The following is a 12,153-nucleotide window of genomic DNA, read 5'->3' on the forward strand; positions in this document are numbered from 1 at the left end:
AGTATTAGTATAACTTATTCTACTATTACATGTATTATTATGAGTATACATCCACCTTTGGCTCAGTGAGAAATAATTACACTGAGGTTTTGGCAGACTACAATAGAATGACCTCACTATACAGAATTTTATTCCAAATATTTAACTGTCTTCTAAATGATGTACTAAAACCTAACTAACAGTGACAACTTATATGACCACTGGCCCTAAAAGTCCCACTCCTGCCCTGTCATGTGGGAAGCCACATATCCACCTGCTCACTCAACCCATCCCACACTTGCCCTTCCCAGCCACCTGTGCGGCCCACCAAGCACATCGATCTCGGCCACCCAGCCTGCCCACCCATGAATGCCACCCACCAAGCTCATCTAACATTGCCACCCAGCACACCTACCCACTCTGAACCCACCCATCCACCCAATTCTCCAATCCAACAACCCAACCCACCGTGGCCTTCCTTAGGGACTCGGGGCTGTTCAGCCACACTGCCTAGGGAACAACTACAGTAAGACCTCACTATAACAGACTAATTGGGGCCCAAGTCACTCCAGAAAATGCAAAATTCCGATAAAAGTGACATACAGACTTCCCCTTGCTAACCCGGACATTTTCCGATATGCTGTATCAGACATTAGTCCGGTATGCACCCATGGTTTTTAAACTGTTCTCACTACCCTGCAGTACTGTATTGTATTATACCTTCACTACAATAATCAACTGGTATAATATATATAATAATACTGTACTGTACACTGATAAATATGTCAAAGCAAATTCCGGTCAACTGAAGTCCATTATATCAAAGTTTTACTGTACTGCTACTACCCAACCCACCAACCCAACCACTCACACAGAGCACCCCAGCCACACAATCTTCTCAGCCACCCTGGCGACCCATTGTGTCACCACACACACAGCTGACCAACACATTCTCAAGACCCATCTTGCCCACCCACGAATGCCACCCACCCTGCTCACCCAACAATGACATTCATGACATCAACCCATCCAGCCTTCCCATTGTACCCACCCATCTCTCCCTGAATTCAGTGTAACAGCAACAATTTCTTATTTAAAGCTGTGCATGAGAAACAGTACGTCTTTTTCCGGTAACGTTCCTCGTGCTATGCATGTAACGTGTGTGACAATGCATATGGTTTACCTGAGTCTCATACAAGATATCACAGGGCTACACTGGTAAGGTACAGTACTAGGATGCCTATTTATAATATAAAGTTATGTTCACTCACTTGATGTACAGTAAAGCTGCCTACTTCTTCCTTAGCCTTTATCATTCTTTTTCTGTGTCTGCCCTCCTCTCTTAATATTCCTCCCATCTTTCCTGTCACTTCTTATTGCTTTTCTTTCCTTTACAGGTGGCTTTACATTGAGTGACAAGCCAAATGGTTTCCTATAAGCCAAGAAACCATTTACTACGCTGGGTGGTAACCATATAACCAAACCATACGTGCTCCCTACGTGTCAACAAGTGGGTTGGTGGAGGATTAGTGCCCCTCCCCATAAAACAAATAACTCAAAGTCAAATGGCCACCCCTTACGGGATTGTGGCGTCTGGCAATAGATAGACATGTTCATTTTCTCCAATTTGTAAGCTGTGCATGGGAAAAATGTTAAAAAAAAGTCACACACCTTACTCCTGAAGTCCAGTACTTCCACTTTAAGGTCGTGCCGCAGTCTGACCATAAAGTATATGTAAACAACTGTAGTAACAATTACAACTCAAATCGATGCTGTTTCAATAAAAACTAATGACAGCATTCCCAACAAACACATACTAGAGTCAATGATGATAAGAAAATCACTAATTTTAGCATGAATTTTTCTTAACTGACAAGGTACAACATTTTGTAATGCCTCATTCTCACTAAAGAGTTTAGAAACTTTTTCATCCAGATTCATAAAATTCAATGTATAAGCTTTAAAATTATACTATATATAATTTTCATATTTTTGATCAATTCTGAGACTGACATTAAAGGTTGACATTTCATGGAATGACCAACTATCACAAAACTGGACCAGAATGCAATGTTCCTGTTCACAATGTTGTTGTGGCCCAAGGCTCATCTGGATATGAAACATGTAGATTGCTGGCTGAATATGTCCTTCTCTAGTAGACAACCAGCCTCTTTTTTTTGGTGGAGACAGAGATTTGAGGGACATTTGTATATCCATGCAAAAGAGTCACCTGGTTACACCACTGCCACCAAAGGAGGGCATCCAACACTCTTGTTCACTATAATCAACCAAGATGGCATCATCTGCATACATCAAATCTGAAATACTCCACCTAACCATTCACCACCCATCATATCCCTCTTTTACTTCAGATCTGACATCCATTTAATTTTCATTCATTCTGTTGCCCCACGAGAAGAAAATGAGCCTGGGGAAAGGCAAGTTGGTGTTGACATTTACAATGAGAGTGACCAACCTCTCATCCCTGAGTGGTATTATGTAAGCAATAAACCCTAATCACCCATTGGATATAAACCTGCACCAGCTTAATCTGATTGGAGAGCCTTTATTACCCATTAAACCACTATTGGTTATATGGTTACAACCCAGCGTAGTAAATGGTTTCCTGGCGTACAGGAAACCATTTGGCTCGTCACTAAGTGTAAAGTCACCTGCAGACAGAAGGAAGAGGACAGAATGAAGGCAAGAAGGCTAGAAGAGGAAACAGGGAAGGAAGGAAGGGAGGAAAGGAAAGGCAATCACCAGAGAGCAGCAATACATCAAGTGAGTGGAATTTCATAAATCCACCCACATACAATTTACATACATCTGTGCTTTCCCTTACACATATTTTGAGATAAGGAAAAACTATGCAAGAGGAATTTGTATTGGACAAATTAAACTTCTAAAGAAAATTCATATGAGATCAACCTTCCAGAACTCCAAATCCAACTATGATAACCAGAAGAAATAGGCATCAGTAGCAAGGATGAGAAAATATGAAAAATTAACTGTTGATCCTGCTAGGAAACCATATGACCAGAACATAGCTACAAAAAACTAAGATACTCATCTGGCAATTTCTAATACTGTACTATCATACCATACCTGTAAACCCCATATTGTGCTGTATCAGTTATAAAAAGATACACTATAGTACAGCATGTTCAGATATGAGCTTGTACTATGTTGTACTCTCTGTAGCTACAAAGCATGAACAAACAGATATACAGTTCAATCAGTTCCAAAGTGATTGATTACATGCATTACCCAAGACAACTGACTTCATGTAATGATACCAGTACCAACCTTGTAGTACCAACAGAAGGGTTAGGAGATGTGGACCGCTGCTCGCTGTTGCTGCGGGCACGAGAGAGGATGACTGGGGAGGGTGCCACCACTGGAGCATTTTGTGGTCCATCACCGTCACCACCATCACCATCCCCTCCCTTTCCAGGTGGTCGTCCTGCATCTCCAGAAAATATGGCATTCCTGGCACCTTCACTAATTCGAAGAACACCACCCATTCCACTGCTGCTGCCAAAACTGCCTCTCTTCTCCCAGTCATCATGAAAGCGTCCCCCACGCTTCTCCCAGTTATGATGTTGAGGTTGGTCATAGTGGTTGTAACTGGCAAAACCACCCTTATGGTCAGATGGGGGTTTACCCAACACCTGGATAACTGGTGCTCGCATGCTGTCTGGCAGGAAAGTTTCAAATTCCCGATCAGGCTGAAAAATGAGGGAATATTTTAAATACAGGTATTTGCCTGACAACCATGCAACCATTCTTAGCAAGTAATTAAATACTGAGTTTTAGTAACAATGACTATTATGTTCATTATCATCTTTATCCAAGCCTGGACAAGAACAACTTCAACACAACTAATGTTACCAAACTTTAAAGCTTTCAACAACAAAAAATTCTAGTGCTTTAACCCTTTGGCCTCATTAGGTGACTGTGGTTGTCCTACTAATTATTCATCATGGCACATCAGGCAACTACAGTTTGCATTTGAAAAAAAGCATATTTTCGTCCGCACCTGTTGTTTTTATATAAATACGATAAGTTTTTATATCTTTTATGTGACAACAAACACTCTATAAGTGTCTAATGTATACATACAAATGAAAAACCTTGCTTGATGTGAATAATCTTGTCATCACTACAAAATTAGAGTGTAACAAAAATTATTTTCAAATTTTTTCTTGGAAAATGACAATTTTCTTGTACAAATACAGTAAGTTTTTATTTCTTTTATGTGACAACAGCGTACATGTGTCTAGGGTATATATACAAGTGAATAACCTTGCTTGAACTAAATAATCTTGTCATCATTGCAAAATTAGACAATAACAAAAATTATTTTTGCAGTGTGTGTGGATAGTTGGATGGTGAGGATATGGAGAATGTGAGTGCATTCAAGTACTTGGGTAGTGTGGTGAGTAAGGATGGAACTTTGGGGGATGAAGTGCGAGAAAGGGTACAGCACGGAAGGAAGGTTGTTGGTACACTGAAAGCAGTGATGAGAAATAGGGAGGTGAGTATGGAAGTTAAGAAGTCACTGCATGATAGTTTTGTGATCCCTACCCTGACGTATGGAAGCCAGGCATGGACCTTGCAAAAGGGGAACAAGTCAAGAGTGAGAGCAGTGGAAATGAGTTACTTGAGAGGAGCATGTGGTGTGACGTGGAGGGACAGGTTGACGAATGAAGAAGTGAAGGAACGTTGTGGGGTGGATGTGGATGTGGCTGAGAAGATTAGGAGAAATACACTGAAGTGGTTTGGACATGTGAAGAGAATGGAGAATGAAAGACTGACTAAGAGGGTGTATGTAGGTGAGGTGGAGGGAGGGAGAGGGAGGGGTAGACTGAGGATGAGGTGGAGGGAGGGAGAGGGAGGGGTAGACTGAGGATGAGGAGGAGGGAGGGAGAGGGAGGGATAGACCGAGGATGAGGTGGAGGGATGGAGTAGAGAGCTATATGAGGGAGGGGGGGGGTGAGTTGGGGGGAGGGTAGTCAAATGGTGGGTGACAGAGCGACTTGGAGGCATTTTGTCTGCGGCCACCCTTTGCGGGATTAGGGCATCGGGTTAAAGACAGACAGAAAGTGTGGATAGTGAACTGAGTGAATTTTTCTATTTGAAGGCTGGGCTGAAACAGAGATGTGTCATGTCTCCATGGTTGTTCAATCTGTACAAGGTAGGGTAGTGGTAGTGGATATTGGAGTGGCCCTGGTGAGAGAGAGCAGTGTCTGGAAACTCCCTGCATTGTTGTTTGCAGATGATACTGTGTTGTTAAGTGAAGACGAAGGGGAGCTGTAAGGCTTAGTGGATGAGTCTGGGAGAGTGTGTAAGAAACGGAATCTAAAGGTGAATGTAGGGAAGAGTAAAGTTATGGTCTTTGAGAGAAGTGAAGTCAGAGAATGGACAGTGAGGTTGGATGAGGAAATGGAAAATATGTGTATGTTTAAGTACTTGCGTAGTGTGATGAGTAAAGATGGAAGTTTGGAGGGTGAAGTGTTTGAAAGGGTGCAACAAGGAAGAACGTTGCTGGTTCCTTGAAAGCAGTGATAAGAAACAGGGAAGTGAGCACAGAAGTGAAGAAGTTACTACGTGACAGTATTGTGATACCAACTCTAACATATGGAAGTGAAGCTTGGACCTTGTTGGAAGGACAGAAGTCAAGAGTGAAAGCAGTGGAAATGAGATATTTGAGAGGAGCATGTGAAGTCACATGGAGAGAGAGACTGTCAAATGAGGATGTGAAGGAGCATTGTGGTGTGGATGTGGATGTGACAGGATGCATTAAAAGAAACACAATGAGGTGGTCTGACCATGCAGAGAGGATGGAGAGTGAGAGACTGATGAGGAGAGTGTATGTGAGTGAGGTGGAGGCCAAGGATGAGATGGAGGGATAGACTGGAGAGGTATATGAGAGAGAGGGGTGTGAGCTGGGAGCAAGGCAGTGTAATGGCGGGGGACAGGGCGACGTGCAGGCAATTTGTTTGAGGCCATCCCATATGGGATTATGGCGTCTGGCAATAGATAGATAGATTTTTGCACTTTTTCTCAGGAAGTCACACTTTTCTCTTAGAAAAGTGCATTTTTTTAATGAATTTTCAAGTGCAAATGCATCATTTAGTACAATACAATACTTACCGTAATAAATAAGACAGCGGGGAGGGAGATTCTACAGGTCCTTGCTCTGTCTGCTATTTACATTAATATTATGATAAGTTAGGGGTATACTTCAAGATGAGGGACCACCTCTAAAATATCTGCCAATAAATTTACTGACCTTTGGATTTACTGAGAGACTGCAAAGGTGTACTGAAATGCATTTTCAAGTGTGAAGAGGATCCATCAATAAACAAGAAAAATACAATTCATAAATGGGATACAGGAATGTGTACATCCTTGAATGTGAGGCATGAAGGGGCTAGGATTGCAAATGAAGAATTGAGAGGACGGACGGGACTTGAGTGTATTGGCATTGTGACGCGGAGGGGTAGACTGAGATAGTTTGGGAATGCTGAGAGGATGGATGATGACAACTGGGTGTGGAAAGAGAGAAGTACTGTATAAACACTAGAGGCAGTGTTGCAAGAGGCAAATAAAAAAACCTACAACAAGATCATATGGTGTGACCTAAGGGATAAGGGACTCAACAGGGAGGCTGCCAGAGATCGAGCAGGAAGGAGAGTCGCCATTAGGTGACCGAGGCCCATGAATGCAAGCATGCTGGTCTTTAGAAATGATAAAGGGACCCCACGCTGCATTACAATGGCATCATAACTTTATAAATGCCAAAACCAGGTAGTTAGGATTAGGTTAGGTTACATCAGGATAAATTAGGTTAGGTCAGGATACAAAGGGTTAGGCTGGATTATGAAAAATTAGATTAAATTGATACTGGGTAGGTTATAATATGTTACAAATATTTTGGCAAGATTTAGGTAAATTTGGTTACGTATGTGTAGGCTAGAATAAATGAGGTTAGGATGTTAGGAAAAAAATGGGTAAGGCTTAGATAAATTAGTACTGCTGCAGGAAGATTAGTGTTGAAATGGCATTCTAATATGGTGTCCATCTGTCTTCAGCACATAAGATGGCATCAGTCTGTCTTCAGGACCATTACAATTGCAAACAGACTGCTTTATAAACACTATTAACACTTATTAAAACTTATAATAGAAACAGTAAATAATGAAGCTTGAAAACAAAGGGGAAAAAAAATCACACATGATCCTTGGTTAAAAAAAAAAAAAAAAAAAAAAAAAAAAAAAATGCAGTGGTCACATCTCTAAAGTTGGGTTGGTTTGGTCTGATTATTAATACACAGCTTAGACGCAAAAACAGACGCTACTAAGAATTGAATAATCACCCCCTCTCTGTATTTACTAAGTACCAGTAGCTGTATGGCACTGAACTACATGATGCATTTGTGCTAAAAAAAAAAGTAGACCTAATTCAGCCTGGCAAAAAAAAAAAAAAAAAAAAAAAAATTTATTAAAGGTACTGGAGGCAATGAAATATGAATGTTAAAATAAGTCAGAGTGGACCATGGACAATTTACCCACAAAGACTGAGAGAGAACAGATTTTACAAGTTGCCAATATGCAGTTCGGGGATATTACCACCATAAACACATACCGTAGTACAAAATTTAAGAATGCTAGTGAACCCCCATAACCCCATTAGCAAATCGATATTTACAGAGATTTTGAATTTAATAATAATTTCCCAAAATACCATACCTTGGATCTTGACTTGGCCAGTCTGTGTAAAAAAAAAAAGGCGTGCGTTCATAGGTGTTTCTCCTTCCGTCTACTGTGCATGCATCTTCTAGGTCTGTTTCAGCCTCTCATAGGCATACTTTTGGTCACGTGATGGTACGGTATTCTACCAATCAATCTGAAACGAGCTGTTTGATTCCTTCTGGGTGGAAAATTCAAATATTTCTCACTATGGCTTCTGACGAAGTAGGATGTGATCTGTGCACCGGGTGTGATATTGATTTTTTTAAGCGTTACCCGGTATTGTTTCCACTCGGAACCAGAGGAAGCCATTGAGTTCTTGAGAAAACAAGGTGTATTTGTTCTGGTAATTTTTGATGAGATTTGAGTGATTTTGACCGGTTTTGTCGGAAATGCTTCATTTTGCCTCTTTTCCAATCATGAACTCTGACTGGATGAGGAGGTGAAATGAAGCATTCTTGACAGAAATTGAAGGCAAAAATCACTCAAATCACATCAAAAACCACCAGAAAAATATACTGCACAACCTGGACCATCATATCTCTATGGGAAGCATTCCACTGCGGCAGGTTAGGTAAGGTTAGGTTAACCAGTTGTTCAGTATATTTTTCTGGTGGCTTTTGATGCGATTTGAGTGATTTTTGCCATTGTTTTCTGTCGGTTAGGTTAGGTCTGTTTGGTTAGGTTAACCAGTTGTGCAGTATATTTTTATGGTGGTTTTTGATGCGATTTGATTGATTTTTGCCTTCGTTTTCTGTCAAAAATGCTTCATTTCATCTCCTCATCCAAAGTTCATGATTGGAAAAGAGGCAAAATGAAGCATTTTCAACAAAAATTTAGGTCAAAATCACACAAAGCTCATCAAAAACTACCAGAAAAATATACTGCACAACCAGAGGGGTGTAATGGCAACTTGTAAAAATTTACCGAGAGAACATAAAGGCAGTGAACAAGAGTTTCAAAGTTATAATGTTTGGAATTGTCAACTCATGGAACAGTTGATTTAGAGTTCCTTGTAAGCAATTATCATGATGATTTTCCAACAGGAACAGAAGAAGCATTAGCTACTCAGGAATATTTAAAATATTTATAACTGGTGAAGTGACTGGAATATGACTTTCTGGATAAGTTACCCAGACTTCATTATCTGATATTCTCAGCTAGTCTTTATACAACCTGTGATCTCACAAGGTCTAGGAGTCTTGATGCTTACAATCAGATAGCTACCAAAGGTGTTAGAGATGTTTAGCCACAACCATTTACTGGGAAATGTGCACTGAATGCAATGGTAGGGTTACCTTCATTACTGGTTGTTAACCTAACAGCTGTTTGTTTAAACAACAATGAGTATACTCCTTAAACGTGTGGATTGATCAATGACTAAAGAATCTGCCAATCCATGAATATTCACATTCACATGCTCTCCTATGGTCGCATCACGCGACTCTGAGGTTGTTAATACCATGCCCTGGTAACCTACCATTCAAAAGTGTGTCTGATTTCGTGTATGACACACATGTGATTCCTATATAATATGTTCATGTATAATAATATTCATGCACAATGTGATACAAAATCGGATGCACTTTTAAATGGTAGGTTGCCAGGGTACGATAATGACGACCTCAGAGTCGGGCGCCGTGACTATAATAACATTCATTTTGGTTCTGAAGAACAAGCAGCTATAAATATCTCTCCTCACTGAACTTTAATGCTTTCTCCCTCAATGCCAATATCTTCAGAAACCAGGAATGTACGGTAGTATTCATGTTTCAATCATGCCTGTCATGACAGCCACAGATACAGCACAAACTGACCATTCTTCCAGATTTGGACGCTTGTTTTTGTCTGCCACGACAAGGAATTTCAGGTCTGACGATGTCATGTGAAACCCCTTTATACCCTTCCATAGACCGTATTAATGTCAAAACCCCTAACAAATAATCTAAAAGGTGGCAATGTCCTCCTTGGAAATAACCCATCCAACAGTCTTACAGGGAAAGTCTGAACGGCCTAATAATACATACCCGATTATGGTACACTACATCTAGTTAAGTTTGATAGGCCTACAGTATTGTGCTGCAGCTTGTAAAGTTGCATTTTCATAAGCAGTTTTTTTCCTACAGCAGAATTATCTTAATGAATGGTACCTGAAAATTATTCTCAATTTATAAACATAGCCTTGTACTAATTTCGAAAATACGTGTACCAATAATCGGAAAAATGTATTATGTACTTTTAATACATCTATGATAACCACGATAAATAAGTATGATGTGTTGCATGTTTGAGGAAGTTGGAAGTAGTTCAACTTTAAGCAGCGACAGCCTTTGGTCGATATGCTTACCCGCAAAACCCAATCGTATATATGTGGATCGAGGGTATCTTAGATATTTTATCCTCGATCCTTTAACTGCCTTCCTTTCTGAGAATGATAAACTGCCTGAAGGTCGACGATAACGTAATGCACAATAAATGCTATCACCACCTTCAATGCTCTTTCATCATGCAAATTCAGTACTAACCTTATGAAATGTTTTCCGTATTTTCTTCTTGATTTTAGCCTTGTCGCCTACATCGGCCATAATAGTCCTTAACACCACATATTTTCCCAGCATTCATCTCCCACATTTGCTAGAAGGCAGCCATGTTGGCCAGCACTGCGTTCAGAAATCACAGAAAATGGAAAATCATCATGTAGCACTTTAGTAGATCAACTAAGTTAAACAGCATCGGTATACATCACACTAGACTATTAGCATAAAAATAAGGCATAAACCGATATAACTGAATTGTTATAATAATTGATTCTTTCATGACGGAGATTTCGTTGAGTCTTGTACTCCGTCCTTTATACTCTAAGTCTGTAGTCGAACATTTTATGCCACATTTGTGAAGTTGCTCAGTACTTAAGGAGACACATTAAATAACATCGGTTTACATCACACTAGACTATTAACATAAAGATAATAAGGCATGAACCAACATAACTGAGTTAACTACCTTTTCAGGAGGGAGACTTTACTCAGCCCACCTCTCCGTCCTCTATGGAGGTTGATTTACTGTAGTCTGTTACGCCACATTTGAGAAGTTGCTCAGTTCACGAATTAGACAGCAGATGCTGCAGATCTGTCCTGCCCAGTTCAAGATGATGGGTTTCGCTGCCCAGTTCATGACCTAGTAATCTGCCCTGTGCAAACATGTTACCATGCAATGCCCATTCCACGAACTGGGCAAACATTGTAACTTAAAGAACAAATTATCTATATAAAAACAAAAATGTATATCCTTATGAAAACTTTATAAACCCAATAGAACAGACAAGAGAATTTATGCAAACCAGCTCACATCTAAGACATTTGTTATGCTAAGTGTTCTTTGGTCGACCTCTCGTCCTCAGACTGAGCCGGGGTTCTCTTCCGAACGGAACTAGAATACACAACAAGATGAACAGGGCATAAAAACTCGGCTGACCAACCTTACACGTATTTTGCCTCAGTTACAATCAGTACAGTACAATGACAGTAGTATACACAGACAGGTTAAAGGGAACACAATCAGGCGAATAAACTCTGGCCAGGGCTGTTGGGGGTCGGGGCGGTTTATAGATGGCGCCCGGGTGTGATAGGTTGCTCGTCAGGCGTGCCTTCCCATATAGGAGGCACGAGACTACTGCTGGGGGCGATGTCGTCTGGACAGGGCTTCTGGCAGACGTGGAGGGAGGGCCTTTCCTGGTGGGGCCTCGGCTGGGAAGGCAGCCCTCTGGACTGAGGCCGAACAGGGCTAGCAGGCGGGCTTGCCTACGTCTGCTCTTGGAGGAGGGCTACCTGCGGGTGGGGCTGGGGAGGTCACGCCCCGGAGTCCTAGGGGTGCCCCTGGGTGTCTGGGGGCTGTGGTCTCCGCAGGGTCAGACCGCCGTCAGGAGCTGCCTGCGGCGTCCCTTCCTCATGGAGTCCGTTAGCAGAGGGCATCATCCGGGGGCTGGCTGCAGGGCACTAATCGGCCCTCGCCACAACTGCTCTAGCTGCAACTACTCTGGGGAGAGAGAGAAAGGCATCCTACTCGGCCTCTGGATGGGTGTTGGGCCGAGCTAGGGACATCCTTCAAGGGGTAGTCTCAAGGGCAGTGGATGAAGGGCATACAGTTGCCATCCCTTCCTTCCCGGTGCATACAGTGGCTGTCACCACAGGTCCACAGGCCCTAGAGACAATAGCCGAAGAGAGGACAGTGGCTGTCTCTTCCTTCCTGGTGCGTACAGTGGCCGTCACCAGGGTGCTGCTCCCTAAGGAAGTGGCAGACAAAGGGTGTATGGTGGCCGTCCCTTCCTTCCCAGTGCATACAGTGGCCGTCACAGCGGGTCTGCCTCTCTCTAGGTTACCAGCCAAAGTACGTACAGTGGCCATCACTTCCCTCCTGG

General features: G+C 41.8%; 1 protein-coding gene across 2 annotated transcripts in view; it reads right to left on the reverse strand.

Moving 5' to 3' along the window:
* LOC145393014 (nonsense-mediated mRNA decay factor SMG9) overlaps positions 1-10,388 on the reverse strand; it is a 49,068-nt gene extending 38,680 nt beyond the window's left edge. For both annotated transcript variants that reach the window (XM_080267335.1, XM_080267334.1), the window contains exons 1-2: positions 10,262-10,388; positions 3,289-3,710 (exon numbers count right to left, since the gene is read on the reverse strand). In XM_080267335.1, coding sequence (XP_080123461.1) covers positions 3,289-3,710; positions 10,262-10,354 — 515 coding nt within the window. In that variant the 5' untranslated portion in view covers positions 10,355-10,388. The remainder of the gene's footprint in view (positions 1-3,288; positions 3,711-10,261) is intronic.
* Between the last annotated feature and the right edge of the window lie 1,765 nt (positions 10,389-12,153).

Source organism: Coenobita brevimanus, chromosome 23 (assembly GCF_032717465.1).
Source record: "Coenobita brevimanus isolate Jiangsu-jjx chromosome 23, ASM3271746v2, whole genome shotgun sequence".
Lineage (NCBI taxonomy): Eukaryota > Metazoa > Arthropoda > Malacostraca > Decapoda > Coenobitidae > Coenobita > Coenobita brevimanus.